Raw genomic sequence first — 16,445 nt, forward strand, 5'->3', positions numbered from 1 at the left:
GAAAAACAAGATGTTAAATGATGATATGTACAGTTTATGCTTAACTTGGAGATGGATGTCCCGTAGCATGGAGGAGTGTCCCCACAACATTTCTTAAGCTCTGACTTCTTTTGAGTCCTGTGAGGTACTTCAGTGACATGTTGCATGATACTACTATAAATGTAAACTTTGATTTGAATCAAATCAATCCCTCCAGTCAATGAACTTTCCGTAGGAATCCGGTCTTCTGCTGTCAGTTCTTACAAGACTCTGTGCAGGATTCAGAGAAACCAGTTTGATATCTTCGCGAATGCAAAGCTGGTGTTTTTAATTGCCATGAGTCTACATCTTTCTAATAGCTGTATGGAATTGGAATGGAAGTAACATCTGGCTTCACATCATTCCAAAAGTTCAACCATGTTACAACAATGCAGACGTCTCTGCCTCACCTTTACTGTGGGGAAATGAACTCAGTGACCTTTAACATCCAAAGCAAACACTTGGGAGTGTAATGTTTTTTACAGAAGCACATATTGACTGATATGTAAATGTATATGTATATGAACATGCATTGACAGCATCAGGTGATTTACTTAAAGTATAATACATGTTTTTAGAGTACAGAGAACATGCAGACTCTGCACAGAAGTATACCACCTGACCGCAGGGGGAGCAGTGGCTAGCAGGTTCAAATACTGATAAATATACTTTCTCTTTGGAGTTTGCATGTTATTCCTGAGTGTGCTTGAATTTCCTCAGGGAACCCCACAAAAACATGCATGCGAGGCTTACATGAGTTTCTATATTTTTTAAATATATGATTTCTGTAGAAATAAATATAGTGAATAACAATGATAATAATTAATAATAATAATAATAATAATAATAATAATAATAATAATAATAATAATAATAATAATAATAATAATAATAATAATGATGACTACAGTCTTGCTATCGGAAACGCATTTTTATAGAAACATTAGATTGGTCACATGTGCCTCTTTTCTATGTATTTTGATAAAGTATCTCTGTTTAGAAGTACTAGAAGTGAAAGTGGAGACTTGTAGCTGGACGTGTAGGGGTAAGTGACAGCAGTTGGGCGCAGGGAGGCGTTTGCGCCGCTGGTTTGAACCAGAACTGAGCGTAGTGGGCAGGACGAAGAAAATACAGCTGGCTACACGTTAGCAACGGCGCTTGATTCGTCGAGCGTACTTAAGAAGAGTATAAAGGATAAAAACCAACTCGCCATCACGGATTTTCTGTGGGACAAGCGGACGGGTCTCGCTGCTAAAACGGTAAATGGCACGTTTTGATTTTTTTCGCGTCGTGAATAGAGCCGGAGAGCGACGCCGCGGTTAGCTCGGCGGCTAGCATCGAGTAGCATGTTAGCTAAAAGCTAAGATGGCGGTCAAATTATTTACATTAGCTCGTGGCTAGCTAACTACCAGCACGTCGCTCGTTGATCAGTTAGTGCCCCCCTGGTTATTTCTCCTTGTCATTTAATGATTTGATGTTGTACGTGTCCGGATTTGCCGCACGCATGCAGCCTTGCAGTTTGATGGTGAATTCATGGAGGTTAAAATGCGGCTGTTGCATCGTCTTACATGGAAGGTAAAAACAGCGTTGGCGACGCACGGAGAGTGCATATTTTATGAACCTTCGTGCTGTTGTTCTGTAACTCAAGTTGAGTTAAACTCTAACCTCTGTGGCATCCGGCGGCGATTACTTCGCGTCGCCCTCGCCGTTGTGTTTGTTTACATTTGACCGCAGCACTGCTATATTTACGTCGAGGGTTTGTCTTTAGTTCATTGGGCTCGTGCAACAGGGACGTTTAGACTACTCAACTCTCTACTATTTTTTCTCAAATCTGACAAGCTGCATGCTTCATCTTGTTGCCCGTTTTCAAATGCAGTCCCTCCCACTCGACAGTTAGCTCTCTTGTAAGTAACAGGTCGATTGTTGTAATAGATCAGTACGGGGGTCGGTGTACATTAAATGATTTAATGCAAAAGTTATCCAGCCGAGGGTCGTGGGGTTGTGAGATCCGATCCCAGCTGGCTCAAGTCGGAGGCAGGGTGTGCATGGACAAGTGACAAATTCAGAAAAAGATCAAATTACATTTACAGATAATGTTAAGAGTCGCAAATTAACCTCACGTGTAGAAAACCTCCATGCAAAGGAAGAACATGCTTCTGCACACAGAAAAGGCTTCAAGTATGGAATCAGTCTGGGGATATTATTTTAGTGAGGCAATAATGCAAACCACTATTCCACAGTCTAGGCCTGACTTGGACACTTTTACTGCAAAATTCCTTCTAGAACTGCAAGTTTACTGAGCAAATTGAGGTTGATTTTTTTTTTTTTTTGGCAGAGGACAGTTATATTGATCACATTAGTTTTGTTTTCTTGTGGTTCTTTTGCATTGTGCTCGCTGATTGAATTGAACCACAATGCTGCTGTTTTTGCAAGAGTTCTAACTTGACAAAGGTTTCTACAGAGGACCTTATTTCTGATAGCATGAATGAATGCTTGTCTGCAATAGTGACTGTTTCAATGTAATTACACAGATAATTAAGGTAATTGTTAAGCTTTTCTTTGCTGTTGGCACTATTGCCAAATTGCACAAATGAGAAGCTGTTCTTAATTTATTTTCAAAACACATTGTTCTACAATCAAGTCTACAATCAAGCATATTGTTTATTTTTAATATGATTTGGCACCCTTCAGCCACTAAATACAGTCTGAAGAATAAGGATATTAAAAACAAGCCAGAAAAATGATGATGGTGGTTGAATTTAGTTTTAAATTCAATGATAAAAATACCTTTATTCAAAGGATTACTCTTAATCTTCATTAAAGCTGTCAGTGGAAGATGTTTCCCTTATATAGTTTGGGAGTTGGTTCCAGGCCACGGGAGGATTAAAACAAAATGCTGCTTCACTTTTCTTGTATTTCATCCTTGGTAAGGAGAGCAGAGCAGCTTGAGGACCTGAGAGTACAGTTAGGCACATATTTAGACCTGCAACCAGACAAGTATCAGGATACAAGGCCACATATTAATGCTTTAAAATTAAAAAGCTATAAAATCTTTTAAAAGCAATCCGAGGAAGTACTTTTTTTTTTTAAATGAGCCCGTGATCGTATCAGTCGCAGCCTGTCAGTCCTCGTATGATTGTACTTCTGTTTAAACTCTTCATAGCATGTTTGTATGTTGTTGTTTTTGTCCTGCCAATACTTCACTAGATGCCTCACAACAGACGGTACGCGTCTTCAGAAAGCAGCTACCAAGACCGCTACAGAGACCGAGGCCGGAGACACCGACACAGACGATCGCCCTCGTTTTCATCCAGCAGTGACAGAGAAAGAGACCGGGACCGGCGGGGGCGGGGACACCGGCAGGAGGGAAGCTACATACGCACAAGGAGGTAGGTGCATGTCCTCACACGCCGTTTGGCAAGTGTCTCGCTCGGCCTCAGATTTGAACAGTTCCCCCTCTGCACCCGATCAGCCGCAGTCATGACAATCGCTCAACCGAACACCGACCGTTTGACCGGAGATACTGCGAGGGATACAGACGTCTGGACCAGAGCCGAGAGCGAGACCGCGAGAGGGGCGAAAGAGAGCCACACGGAGCACCCGAAAGTTACTATCAACGCGACTTCGCCCCTAACATGTACGACTACCGGCGCGGCCGTGAAAGGGAGCGCGAGCGGGACGAGTCGTACCGGCGGAAAGGCAGCAGGCGTAAGCACAAACGAAGGCGGCGTAGAACCAGGTCCTATAGCCCATCATCCTCGGTGAGTACAGCCATACCTGAGGCTGCCCTTTAACTTGCTCATCCTCTCTCTTTCCTTCAGCTCTTTCTATCTCTTTCTTTCCCTAACCATTTCCTCTTTACAGCCCTTGGGTTTGGTAAGTAGTAAAAATCTTTATGATTTGTTTGTGTTCTGTCAGAGTTTTTCCGTTTAAGTCGGTTTTACTCAAATTGGCATTTCATTTTGGCAGAGCATTTTCATTTTTAAGCTAATGCTTTCAAGCCGGTTTGTTAATGATGAACTTTTTGCTGTTCCTCATATGCACACCCACCATTGCTTTCTTAGTGTTTCTTTTCGAAAGTGCACTTACATCAAGATACCATTTGATTCTATGCCTTTGGCGCCATTTTTCTTAAATTGTAGCCAGGTCTTTGCGGTGGATTTGAAAAAGGCTGAAGATGTCTGTGATAGCAGTTCTTTGGCCTCACATGCTTTTTAGTTAAGTTAGACCTGGGGGAAAGTGAAAATGTTCTTCCAAATATGAGTTTAAATTCATTCCAAATTTTTGTTATCACTTTCATAAACAACGAGATTAACTGATTTTCTTTGTGTGGGCTGTTCAACCACACATAATTAGCTTACAAGTGTAAGCAAGAGGTTGAATTACATGTAGAATAAGTGTTGGCTTTAAATGTGTTCTGCTTTGAATACATGTCATCCTGTCATTTTTAATCTTCCATCTTTTCTAATCTGAGAAATCAGAATGATAAGTTCTGAGTTAGTTTTCTGACTGTCTAAACTGGTTTTGCGTTGATGAATGGATATGCCAGTTGCTTCCTTGTTTGTAAGCAGCTGTGGTTTTAAGGGTAGAGGGGGGAGAGGAGCAGAGGACAACATGTGATCTTTGACTTGTTCCCTTGCACTATATCCCTATCGTTATATATTTCCTTCACGTGGTGTCATGCGTGAATCGCCCCATGACCACGAAACCCACCTACAACCACCACTACCACCAACACCACCCTCCTCCTCCCTCCTCATCCACCTGTGCCGCCCGACGCCGTGGCTGCGGCTGTCCCCGATATCCCCCTGTCACCTCCGGTCGTGTTGTGACCTGCTGATGGCGGTCTGGGTGTGCAAACAGCGGAGCGACAGCCGGACGCGGGCACTGAGTGTGAGAGACGACGAGGAAGGGCACCTGATCTGTCGGAGTGGGGACGTCCTGCAAGAGAGATGTACTCACTGCCACTACTCTATCGTAACCCTTCTCCATATGAGTATTACAGCATAGAGCATTTACATGACATGGGAGTGCCTGATGATGATGATGATGATGATGATGATGAAGCCGTGCTAGAACGCTCTAGCTGAATTAGCAGGGTGGATTTCAAGAATCTTGAAGATTTTGAGAGGGACTTTAGATACCTTCTTCTTTTTGTTCTAGGTTTTAAAGCTGTGGAGCATCTTGTGTTTCACAGGTTACACCACTTTCCTAAATGTAGAATCCCATCTGCAGCTGTTTGTTTCATTTGTGCTTTAGCTTAAAACTCAGTTCTCTAATCCGTAATTTTACACTAGATATTTTCTAATATGAGGGGTTTTGTTTTACTTTTTTTTTTATGTTGTAGAAGTCAAACATGCTTATCAAGCATAGCACAACTAGCCCATGTATGAATACTCTTATTTTTATTTAACACCTCTTCTGAGAGGGATTATTCCTCAGCAGAAATACTAATCAGTTTTAATTTCCTCAGTTGTATTCATTGCTTTTCTAATCTGTTCTGTAAAATCATACGCCCTCATTTGGATGACGGCAAATTTGTCATCAAAGGAAGGGAGCGCTTTATGTTTGCCCCCTGATTATGTACTGTAGTGTCATTCATTCAGCTATCAAAGTGCTTTGAACCTGCCAGATTGGATGGGCAGCATTTTGAGAAGGGGGATGGGCGCTAGCGCTGATTCGCCTGTCTGCACTTATGTGAATGTGTTTTTTGCTGGCTTCCACATGTCTAATGCTTTTGTACTTTTTTTTGTTCCTCCCCTCGCTCTCCCCCTTTCTTCCTTTTCTGTCTGTGTTGTGTTGCAGATGAGATTGTTAATACTTTGGGGGAAGGCACCTTTGGGAGGGTGATGCAGTGCATCGACCATCGCAGGTGTGTCTCAGAAAAACAGCCGTCGGCCTCCGGGGTCTCATCTATAAGACTCGCTGCAGGGCATACAGCTTCACCGAGCTCGATTTGTAGAAATTAGCAGCTTTTCTTGAGAATCAAGCACTATATATGCACCCTGATCCTTGTGAGGAATCACTCCAGTTTTATTAATACAGCTTTAGCTTATTGGTTTTGGAGAGCATAAAGTGTTTCACCTTTTTCTATTGAGTCTGGGGCGGCTTGCGCCTCTCGCTCCCAGAGGAAGATTTATTACCCTGTGACAGACCTGGAAACGAGCATCACATATTTTCATTGTTACAGGCCGAGTAGTGTGGCATACTGACCGGCCTAATGTCTTTGAACTATATACAATTGCTGTAGTTTCTTTTCTTTATCAAATAATTAAAATTCGCATTGCAGCCTTTGCTCTCAAAGTTTCTAGAATAACATTCTTAGATCCTCATTTCATGATATGGCTGTATTAGATTTACTCTATCACATGTTGGTGAAATCTATTAATGCATGCTATGTTGTGGTTGTTTTAACTCTTTCTAGGGGAGGAGCTCATATAGCTCTGAAAATTATCAAGAATGTGGAAAAATATAAGGAAGCAGCTCGGCTGGAGATCAATGTACTAGAGAAGATAAACGAGAAGGACCCAGACAACAAATTGTAAGTTTGATTTGAGAATGTGGTTCTGCCGTCACGGTTATCTTTTACTTTTAATCCAGACAGATTTAGCCAACAGCTGGACTGTTAGAAACATAGATTATCTTTATCTGAGTTGCTTCAGTTTTGAGACTTATCTAAAGATGTCCTGCAGCGTTCTGGGTCAAGTTTCTTTTGGCCTTGTTTACTCAGCTGTTGCATCAGCAACACTTTCTGTGCGTAGATGACCAGCCGCGTTCCCGTCCAACCTCCTGCGTTGTGTTCCTTCTAGCCTGTGTGTGCAGATGTACGACTGGTTCGACTACCACGGCCACATGTGCATCTCCTTCGAGCTGCTCGCCCTGAGCACGTTTGACTTTCTCAAGGAAAACAACTACTTACCCTACTCCATCGGTCAGGTCAGACACATGGCCTACCAGATCTGCCTTGCTGTGAAGTGTAAGTCGTGTTCATCACACTTGTATCTAAGAGAACTTGTTTAGTTGTCAGAGCAGCTTTTATGTGATAATTCTGGCAGAATATACCTTAAAAAAATAGCTTTTCCTTTGTGATCATTTTTCCCACAAATATTTCCTTGCATTAGAGGTGGCAGAACTCTTATCTTTTAGTGTCTGTAGTTGACCAACTTTGACCACATGAGGGCATCATCTATCAATATTGACAGTGACCCTTGACCCGCTGACCTCCTTCAAAGTTGTAAACATGCCAGTAGTCTATTATATCTCAGGGCTTGTTTTGATAAGCATGTGTTAAAGAGTTTTAAGGCCACTCACTGTCGGATGTGTGAGACTAAATAATCAGTGTTTGCTCCTCTGCAGTTCTCCATGACAATAAGCTGACGCACACGGACCTAAAGCCCGAGAATATCCTGTTTGTCAACTCAGACTTCACAATGTCCTACAATGTGGAAAAGGTACATCAGAGGAACTGTTGCGTTTCTGTGTGGCACTTGCCGAATTTTCTGTCTGAAACCAAACAAACTGAAAATGGCCGGTTTACTTTTAATTTTGTGTGTGCGAACTTCTGCCTTGCAGAAACGAGAAGAGCGGACTGTTAAGAGTACGGCAGTACGTGTGGTGGACTTCGGAAGTGCCACATTTGACCACGAACACCACAGCACCATCGTATCCACGCGACATTATCGGGCTCCTGAGGTCATACTAGGTGAGGCTGAGTGGATTCGTGTGTGTGTGTTGTATGATAAAACAGATGTCCTCAGAAACAAACGCAAATGAGTTATTTTTAATCCTATTCTGGACATGTCACAACATTCACACTGACAGAAGATGTTGCTGCTGCCTGATGTGAGGATTTGATGCCAGGAGTCATGCCAGCGACTGTTGACTCAGTCATTCTCAGACATCCTGCGTCTTTTTAAGTGGTGTTTCATGAAACTTGGAACATGTTTCCGTCCCTCAGAACTGGGCTGGAGTCACCCCTGTGACGTGTGGAGCATCGGCTGCATCCTCTTCGAGTACTACTTGGGCTTCACTTTATTTCAGGTACACAACAGTATCCTGCATTTTCATTCATTTTAGGATCGGATTCCGGATTTTAATAACATTGTTTTCATATTTTCTATATCTGCATCATTTTCTGAAACAATATTTTCTTATGTTTCTTTCAGACCCATGACAATCGGGAGCATTTGGCCATGATGGAAAGAATCCTGGGACCCGTGCCATCGAGGATGATTCGTAAAACCAGGTGGGAACTCATTGAAACACTCACACCGGGTCAAAATGTGTGTGAAATACACAACAAATCTACAGCTTCGTCCTGCTCACACTGCTCACTTTGGGCTCTCAGGAAGCAGAAGTACTTCTATCGAGGTCGCCTGGACTGGGATGAGAGTTCCTCGGCAGGAAAATACGTCAGAGAAAACTGCAAACCCCTCCGGGTAAGACGAGTGGAAAGGAGCGAATGTTTTACGTGTCTGACAGCAGAATATGTGACACTCTGTCTTACGTCTCATTTCCCGTCCTTTCTCCATCAGCGGTATCTGTTGTCGGAGGCAGAGGAGCACCACCAGCTGTTTGACCTCATCGAGAGCATGCTGGAGTACGAGCCCTCCAAGAGGCTGATGCTGGCCGACTCCCTCAAGCACCCTTTCTTCGAGGGCGGGGGCGTCGGCGAAGCGTCGGGCAGCAAGAGCTGGGAGGGGAACCGGGACATCAGCCGGTGACCCACAGAGCCTTCAGAGACTGAACCATGGAGGAGTTCAGATCCTTCTTCCACGTGGAGCAGCTGGACTGTAAAATAAAATCTTGGCTTTCAGAGATTTTCCATCTGTCATTAAAGCATGGACACCTGAACTTCCCCCCCACCCACCTCACCCTGCTGCTGTCACCCTCTGCAGCTACAAGGGGCATGTTTCTGCAGCAGAGACCAAAAGCAAACTGACTGAAACAAATCAGAAATCTTTTTTTTTTTTTTTGTTTTGTTTTTTTAAGAAGTCACAGCCTCAGAGGCGACAAAAGATCCCACGTGTTTATACCCGATGTAGCCCTCTATGCAGCTCCTGTCTTCCTTTTCCACCTCTGACCCACCTTCCTCCAATCCGTCCACCTGTTCATTCCTCTCAATACCATGTAAGGAAAGCAGTTCACCTCACTGAGGAAATTATCAATAAGACAGTCGAGGAATGTCTTCCCCTCCTGCAGTCCAGTAAGAAAAAGGAAAAGGAGATCAGATTCACACATGCAGTGACAAGTCCACTCTTTTAATTTGGACACACACAAGGTTTTCAGTTATGCTAAAACCACAACGTAAATATTGATTACCACAATTTTTTTCCAAAGTTTAGAGTGTTTTTGTTTACATTGTTAAGTGAACACTTGGATCCATATAATTCTTTTTGTTTGTTTGTTTTTTTTCTGTTTCAAATAAGTTAAATGTTCCTCTTTGTGTCAAACTCCAGTCAGTGGGCCGGTCTTGTTGATGAACATGTATGTTTTGTGTTACACAGTGTTCTATCTGTGTGTGTGAATGTATTCACAAGGGGTGTGGTCAGAGCCAGCGACGCTCTCGTGTTTTAGTTCGCCATCGGTCTCGGGAACGTCCCCACACGTTCAAACAACTGCCTTTCTCCATCTTCCTCATGGTCAGACCTGAGCTCTCCAGACGTTAAGCACACTGCTCTTATTGATGGTATTTATTATTTGTCATAGGTCATACTCCCATATCCCCCACCTGTACATGACTTGTTTTTTTTTTTTTGTATGAAATTAAAGCGTATAATACTGTATATATGTACTATTGTGTAGAATTAAAGTCCTCCTTGCCAAAGGTTTATGGTGCTCAGTATCGGTGTGCGCCTATGTGAACTAAAGGATGCTGTTCTTTTTTAAAATACCAGTGTCGGACTCAATTTCTCACCATATTTACTCATATCAAAACTGACTCTAGCAGTGAAGTATATGAATAGGCTGCCTTGAAATAGGTGTAATTTTTGAAAGAGTATCGGCATTTGGAAAAATGTCACCATTTAACATTTGTATTAATCATTTTAAACTATTTTTGCAGACTGTTTCGGCATATATCTAGTTGAATGTGCCTTGTGGTTTTGGCTCTTCTCAAACACAGCAGTAGATACTCCGCTATTCTTATCTTGTTCATTTCTAATGGAGACTAATCTCTCTTTCATTCCCTTCCAAAACACGAGGTCAGCTGTCGCCTTGTTGCCACCGGAAGAGAACGAGGCACGAAAGATCAGCGGCAGCAGGTGTGTCCGTGAGCAGCAGCGCGGGCCTCCCCATCTGTCGGCGAAGCGTTCCCACCCCGCTGTCCTCAATCTGTCCGCCGTGCCCTCACGAGACTGTCCATGCTGCATTTGGAATTTGCTCCAGCGCGTCGTGGTTTGACACCGACTGCTGAATGAGCTCTGCGGCTTGATTTCCGGTTCATTATCTCTGCAAACAGTCCAGGCTATAAAATGACACACTTGCTGATTTTTACAGCTGCTGTTTCATGATATATGCAACTTGCAGTTGAGAAAATGTCAGTGCCTACAGGGGGAGAAGTCTTTAACCAAAGTATGGAATCATTCACTATGCTGTAAATCATTCACAACTGCTAATTTGTGGGAAAATTCCGAGTCATTATTACTCTCTAAACATTTACTCACCTGATGAATGAATGACTCATTCAGCTGCGGCGCAGCTGCCTCCAACATGTGCCGTCAGTGAAGCAGCCTCTGGTGTGTGGGGGGGGGGGGGGGGGGGGGGGGGGCAAAAATAAATCCCTGCGTCATGAGAGTTTCACCCCTCAACCTCTGAAGTTAGTGCACACTTCCACGTTTAAGACTTTAGCCCAACTTCTCAGCACCAGATTATCTCTTTAGCGCTCACTGACGGTCAGCGGCGGCGATGGGGGAATAAATAGAAAAGATCATTTTCCAAACGGGGCGCAGCACGTTTGATTTGTCAGGTGTGGACAAGCAGCTGTCTGTCTGCTTAGATGTGGGGAGATCCTCGGTTGTTAATGAGATAAGCGACTCATGCGTCTTCCGCTTAATCCTGTTTGGAGACTGAGGAGGTCACCAGTCAGATGACCATAAGAGCAGGAGTAGACACTACAGCCACTGCTGCCGCAGAGCACTGGGAGCGATGCACCGGATGGATTCATGACAGCCAGTGACACCGTCAGCTCATCGTGTTGAGATGAGATAACACAGGTCAGTGATCTGGGTTTTTAATGATTGTTCTACATGTTCAGTAAAAAATGTGAATTTTTCTGGATTTTATTGACGTGATCTTTACTTTTTTGCGTTTGCAGGTTACAGCCTCATCTTGCAAATCCTGCAGTCTGACATTCCCATCAAGACCAATACCTCCAGAACCATCTGCGCACATTTTTTCATCCGAACGACCTCTAGGAATGGAGTCCTTCATGTCGCTGGGCGCCCCCCTCAAGCAGTTCACCAGCTGCATGTCAGGGAAAAGCACCTCCACCAAGAGGGGCACCAAAAGGAGCCAGTCTGTCCGCAGAAGCAGCTTCAGCCGCAGGAAGAGCGTCAGCAGGAGGAGAAGCCTTCCCTGCAACTCCCAGAAAGTCCCAGACTCCTGGCTCAGGGCGTACCAGGCTGAACTCAAGAAAGAAAGGTGAGAAGAAGCATTCAGTGGAGTTGGGATGGTGCTAATCAACCCCTTTTTTTAAGATATTTTTAATAATTGAAGTGCTTTGCTACTGTATTTACATTCAAAGAACCAATGCATTGAGCGTATTTATAAGTTTTGAGTGTCATGTCATCCAGCTCAGACCTCTGGCCAGACACACCTGGCTTAGTGAGGATCAGGCTGCTCCTCACATGAATAATCTTCTTGTCCATGTGCCATGTCTCATGTCCCCGCGTGCCGCTCCTTTACAGAAAACGCCAGCAGGCCATACTGGCCAAGAAGAACGCCGAGAGGTCCGTCAGGAGGACTCACTTCAGGAGCCACCACTGCCTCCCGAGGGTAAGAGAGCGGACGGACGTCCGATGTCTTTCGCTCGTCCTCGTCTAAATTTAAACTGTTGCCCATCCGTCCGTCCCTCCTGCAGCAGACCACAGCCGCCAGGAAACCGGCAGCCGTGAAGGACGACTCCTTCTTCGGGGCCTTCCAGGGCCTCAGTCTGGACGGACTGATGGGAAGCTCTGGCGCAGCTCCTGCCATCTCTGCTCCTGCTGCGGCCGGAGATCCGTGCAAAGTCATGTGAGACGCGGCCAATAAAGGACAATTAGGAATTTTCAACGGAGATGCGTCCCTGTATTCAAGAGACTTACTCAGAGAAAAGGTGATCCGAACGAGAAAACGTAACCCAGGGAGGAAGTATTTGCAGTTGTATTTTTCCTGTAGTAGACAATTTTTGCTTCTTTTCACTTGTACAGACTGTAAACTTTGACATTGGTTTGATAAAAGAGCAGAACTGTTGCTTTTCAGAGTGGTTTTTCTTAGTTTTTAGCACTCCTCTCCTCCATTAGGTTTCTAGTTTTCCCACAAGACAAATAAGGGGGAAAAAAAAAAAAAAATCTAAAACACCCTTGAGGTGTTTGTCGTTTTTATTTACAGTATTTTAACAAATACATTTTTGACATGCAGACCAGGGGTATCAAAACTAAATACATTTTTATGTCGACTTGAGACAGATGAACATTTCTGAGAGCCCGTTCAGAAATACTGTCACGGAGGAGCGATCCACAATCACATATAACTCCTCCAACACATCGTCACCTTCCTTCCTCTCAGCTTCGTAGAACAAGTAGGCATGTTAAGACCAAGCTTTATTTAAAAAAAAAAGAAAAAAAAAAACGGACAAACACACATTCCTCATCACTTACAAGTGGAAGATGCATCAGTTGTGTTCCTCACTTGAGGCAGGTAGGCTCTCTCTCTCGGATATGTACATTAGAAAACCAAGTACAAAACTACGTTTTGTCAGGGCGAAGGTGTTGTGACACAACCAGGATCCCGATGACTGTGCAATGACGATTAAACAGCTGACTGCTGACATCGAGGAGGGGAGGGGAGGGGGGGGGGGGGGGGGGGGGGGGGACGCACAACAGTGAATTTTAAGCTAATAAAGTCCCAACTTTGCAGCATCATTCCCTCTGCTCCATCTTGACTTTCGGGGGTTTGAGGAAGGACCTGTTCTTCTTCTCTTTAGTTTTGCCCTTGGCCTGGAAGTTCCTCCAACTGTCCACGCGTCCATCTCTGGTTTCCTGTAATATGCGATGCAGATAAAATACTCATTTGTCACCAAAACACACGGCGAATTCAATTTAGGAAGTGAGTGAGACAGTCTGGTGTACCTCAAAGTTTTTCTGCCATTCTCTCTCTCGCTTTGCTTTCTCTGCTGCCTCGATTTCCTCCTCTCGGGCCCTTTTCCTATTGAATGAATGAATGAATGAATGAATGAATGAATGAATGAATTTATTTATTTCGAACATGCAAAAGAAAACGAAAAATCGGTCGTCACCAGAAACAAACACATGCATAGTAAAATTAAAAGAAAACTAAGACTTCAGCAACAACCTGCATGTGTTACCGATCTACATGTTCAAAAAGGAGTAGGAAGAATCAAATTGAGAGAGACAAGAGATCTGTAACACTGCAAAAAAAAAAAAAAAACAATCAAGAGGAAACTTAAAAAGAGACATTTACCTTTCGTGCATGTCCTTTGCTTCCCTTTCCTTCCTCTTGATTTCAAGCTCTGCGAACAGCTTCATGGTCTGTTTGTAAACAGCCTGTCTGAACTGCAAAGACAAAAATGATCATTACAACAACCAAAAGGTGTTTCATTTAACAAAAACTCACCAATTACAAGCCACACACACATTTTAACTTAGCGTTTTTTTTTTTTAGTTTGTTTTAATACTATTGTAAAATCTCAACTAAAGTTAAAATTCTTAACAATTCTACATATTTCAATACAACTTGTTCCTCACCATTTCGGGATCGTCTTCCTCTACATCCTGTAATTTCCCCTCCTTTTTCAGCTGCTTCTTTTTCTCTTTTACCTGTCAAAACAACATGACCTTCCTGAACATTTGCAGATTAAAACCTCTTTGAGTCATAAATCAGAAAATGTGTTGCCTGCTCACATTATGCTCCACATATTCCTTCCCTGCGTGGATTACATCTAAAGCTCTCTTTTTCTGCTCTGGGTCCAGGAGGAGTTTGTATGCTTTGTCCACCGCTAAACAGAAAATAATCAGGTTAAACTAAAGTTTATAAAGCAAACAGAGGCATCCTCCCATCCTCTGGATTTTAAATAAACACCATGAATGCATTACACGGGAGTTAAAATTGACATTTCTTACCTTCGAAGGCTTTCTGTGCTCTGTCTGGGTCATCCTGATTTTTGTCTGGATGGACCAAGATGGACAACTGCACATTTGAAGAGATCATAATTAGAAAATGCAACATCTTTCACAGACATACAACTTTTTTTTTTTTTTTTCGAAAATGACTTTTTGCACACAGTCGGATTTGCTTACCGCCCGGAATCTTTTTTTCAGTTCATCATCTGTTGCTTCTGGATCAATCTGCAGCACCTGGAAGTTCAAATATTCACAGAAAACATCAAATGGCACAACTGATTTAAACATTTAGAGAACAGAATTGACACAATCTTTATTTTACAAAAAGGGATACATAAAATGTAAATAAATCCAAACTGTAAGTTGCATACCAACAATATGGCAACATTTTAATGTTTATCTTGACCACATATATGACACTTCAATTCACTAATGTGTCAGACGTGACATGTTTTCCCACAAATGTATGCAAATCAGTAATCAGATGCACTAAATGTGATTTTTCTTGCCGTCTCTTAAATCTTTGTCACCCTCTGCCACTAATCATGTGAAAAAAGAACTTTCTATGGACATAAATAAGATTGTGTCAAAGAAAATGATACACTTTAGCTATGTAAGTTATCTCTTCCTGTCTATTTGGGAACTCTCTTTAAAGGTCTCACTGTGGACTTGGGTTACTTTTTAGAACAGAGGCTTTTCCTGCCGCAACTGGGAATTGAGATAGGACACTCGAAGCCCAGACGCTTCACCAAGGGGGAGAACGTCCACCAAATAGACAGTGACTGGATAAGCAACTACAATGATACCACACATAAGTGCGCTTAGTCACCTCAAAAGGGTTGAGATTGAAATATGATGAACCAGGTCTGAGCAATCTTTCAATCTGCTGCTTGGAGGTCAACACAGAGTCTCTTTTCTCAATCTGCTTCACCTGAAAAAGAAATGGAAAGACTATGAAAACCCATGAAAAAGAAGGATTACTCAACACGCTTTGAAAATCAGGCGTCCAGCAGCAAACTGGAGATTATTTGATCTGCAACCTGCAAGAGATTCTTGATGCATTTCTGTTGGAGATCGCACAGCTGCTTGCCACATCTCTCCCGGACGCCAGTGTGCATGAGTCATCTGCAGTGTTTTCACTAATTTAAGCAATAATTGTCTAGAACAAATCATTCAACCCATCTACAGTATGAATGGTGGCGTAGACATAATCTCCAGGAATTAGCCACATGAAACACAGACATCAACATCACTCCAAACACTTCAGGACTGAATGAGGAGGAGATAAGGGTTAACATGACCTCTGATACTGTGGAGAATGTAAACTGGTAAGAGATTAACTGAGCACAGAGCTTGAACCAATCAAGACGGCTTGGATAAAGTCAATTTTAATCCGCACATACAGCGGTGCTTCGCTGCAACACATCCTGAGACGAACCTATTTTTCATTTACGTTGTAACGGTGATGCAGGCAGCCTTCACATTTACAACTGTGACTCGAAAGAATAAATCCACGACTGAGCCACAGCAGCTCCGCAGCGGCCACCTCGGGAATAATTAACGTTAAAGCAAAGGACCCTGTTTCAGTGAGATTTTATTCCTGTAATTCATGCAGTGGTTTCTCACGAGCAGCTCAGTAAACGTTAGCCTCTTGTTGTTAGCAGATGCTCGCGTGCGCGAGGCCCCGGGGCCAATTAATAACAACACCGCGGACCGGAAACAGTCCGACAGAAGCGTGCGGAGCGAGACGAGGCTTTAAAGCACACCGGGACACACGGGCCGGGTTACCTCCGTGTAGAAATTCTGAAATAATTCATCCGACACACTCGGAGTGGAAGGCTCTCCCCCGGCGGACGCCATTTTCTCCCTGCTCTACGTGTGACGTAATCAAATCACGTGACCAACGTCGTTCCAGGACTTCGCTTCCCGCGTTCAAGTGCAGATTTATGTCGAATAAATTGATATGCAAGTGAATCATAACAATGCTGATGGCCAATAATCAGACACGCGGTACTCTTTGAGATTTGAGTGTGTTAAATATTAAGCGCAATTTTTTGCGCGTGTGTATGAAGCAGCGCAAGCGTTATT

General features: G+C 43.3%; 2 protein-coding genes across 3 annotated transcripts; one reads left to right on the forward strand and one right to left on the reverse strand.

Annotated features, from left to right (window-relative positions):
• Positions 1 to 1,114: 1,114 nt before the first annotated feature.
• On the forward strand, positions 1,115 to 9,862 carry clk2a (CDC-like kinase 2a). 2 transcript variants are annotated; one of them, XM_030121290.1, is made up of 13 exons: positions 1,115 to 1,277; positions 3,226 to 3,407; positions 3,491 to 3,779; positions 4,882 to 4,972; positions 5,824 to 5,890; positions 6,443 to 6,559; positions 6,828 to 6,994; positions 7,375 to 7,469; positions 7,591 to 7,720; positions 7,976 to 8,058; positions 8,184 to 8,263; positions 8,366 to 8,456; positions 8,553 to 9,862. In XM_030121290.1, the coding sequence occupies exons 2-13, from the start codon at positions 3,226 to 3,228 to the stop codon at positions 8,739 to 8,741; spliced, it is 1,581 nt and encodes a 526-aa protein (XP_029977150.1). In that variant the 5' UTR covers positions 1,115 to 1,277; the 3' UTR covers positions 8,742 to 9,862. The 2 variants fall into 2 exon arrangements, with proteins under 2 accessions (XP_029977150.1, XP_029977151.1); XM_030121291.1 differs by lacking the exons at positions 1,115 to 1,277; positions 3,226 to 3,407; positions 4,882 to 4,972 and having other exon boundaries at positions 3,649 to 3,779.
• Positions 9,863 to 12,584: 2,722 nt separating this feature from the next.
• On the reverse strand, positions 12,585 to 16,245 carry dnajc8 (DnaJ (Hsp40) homolog, subfamily C, member 8). Its single transcript, XM_030121293.1, has 9 exons — positions 16,146 to 16,245; positions 15,187 to 15,288; positions 14,535 to 14,591; positions 14,358 to 14,424; positions 14,139 to 14,233; positions 13,983 to 14,054; positions 13,699 to 13,790; positions 13,347 to 13,422; positions 12,585 to 13,256 (listed from the first exon to the last, which is right to left on the reverse strand). Exons 1-9 carry the CDS (start codon positions 16,215 to 16,217, stop codon positions 13,137 to 13,139), a joined length of 753 nt encoding a protein of 250 aa, XP_029977153.1. The 5' UTR covers positions 16,218 to 16,245; the 3' UTR covers positions 12,585 to 13,136.
• Between the last annotated feature and the right edge of the window lie 200 nt (positions 16,246 to 16,445).

This window comes from Salarias fasciatus, chromosome 22, assembly GCF_902148845.1.
Source record: "Salarias fasciatus chromosome 22, fSalaFa1.1, whole genome shotgun sequence".
In the NCBI taxonomy this organism is placed as follows: Eukaryota; Metazoa; Chordata; class Actinopteri; order Blenniiformes; family Blenniidae; genus Salarias; species Salarias fasciatus.

Bases quoted from the DNA above. Each gene is read 5' to 3' on its own strand.
- clk2a (XM_030121290.1), top strand. From the start codon at position 3,226: ATGCCTCACAACAGACGGTACGCGTCTTCAGAAAGCAGCTACCAAGAC. The intron at 7,470-7,590 runs GTACATCAGAGG...TCTGCCTTGCAG, and splicing joins TGTCCTACAATGTGGAAAAG to AAACGAGAAGAGCGGACTGT. The intron at 7,721-7,975 runs GTGAGGCTGAGT...TCCGTCCCTCAG, and splicing joins GGCTCCTGAGGTCATACTAG to AACTGGGCTGGAGTCACCCC.
- dnajc8 (XM_030121293.1), bottom strand. From the start codon at position 16,217: ATGGCGTCCGCCGGGGGAGAGCCTTCCACTCCGAGTGTGTCGGATGAA. The intron at 14,234-14,357 runs GTAAGAAATGTC...TTTTCTGTTTAG, and splicing joins AGCACAGAAAGCCTTCGAAG to CGGTGGACAAAGCATACAAA. The intron at 13,791-13,982 runs GTGAGGAACAAG...TTGTCTTTGCAG, and splicing joins AGGAAGACGATCCCGAAATG to TTCAGACAGGCTGTTTACAA.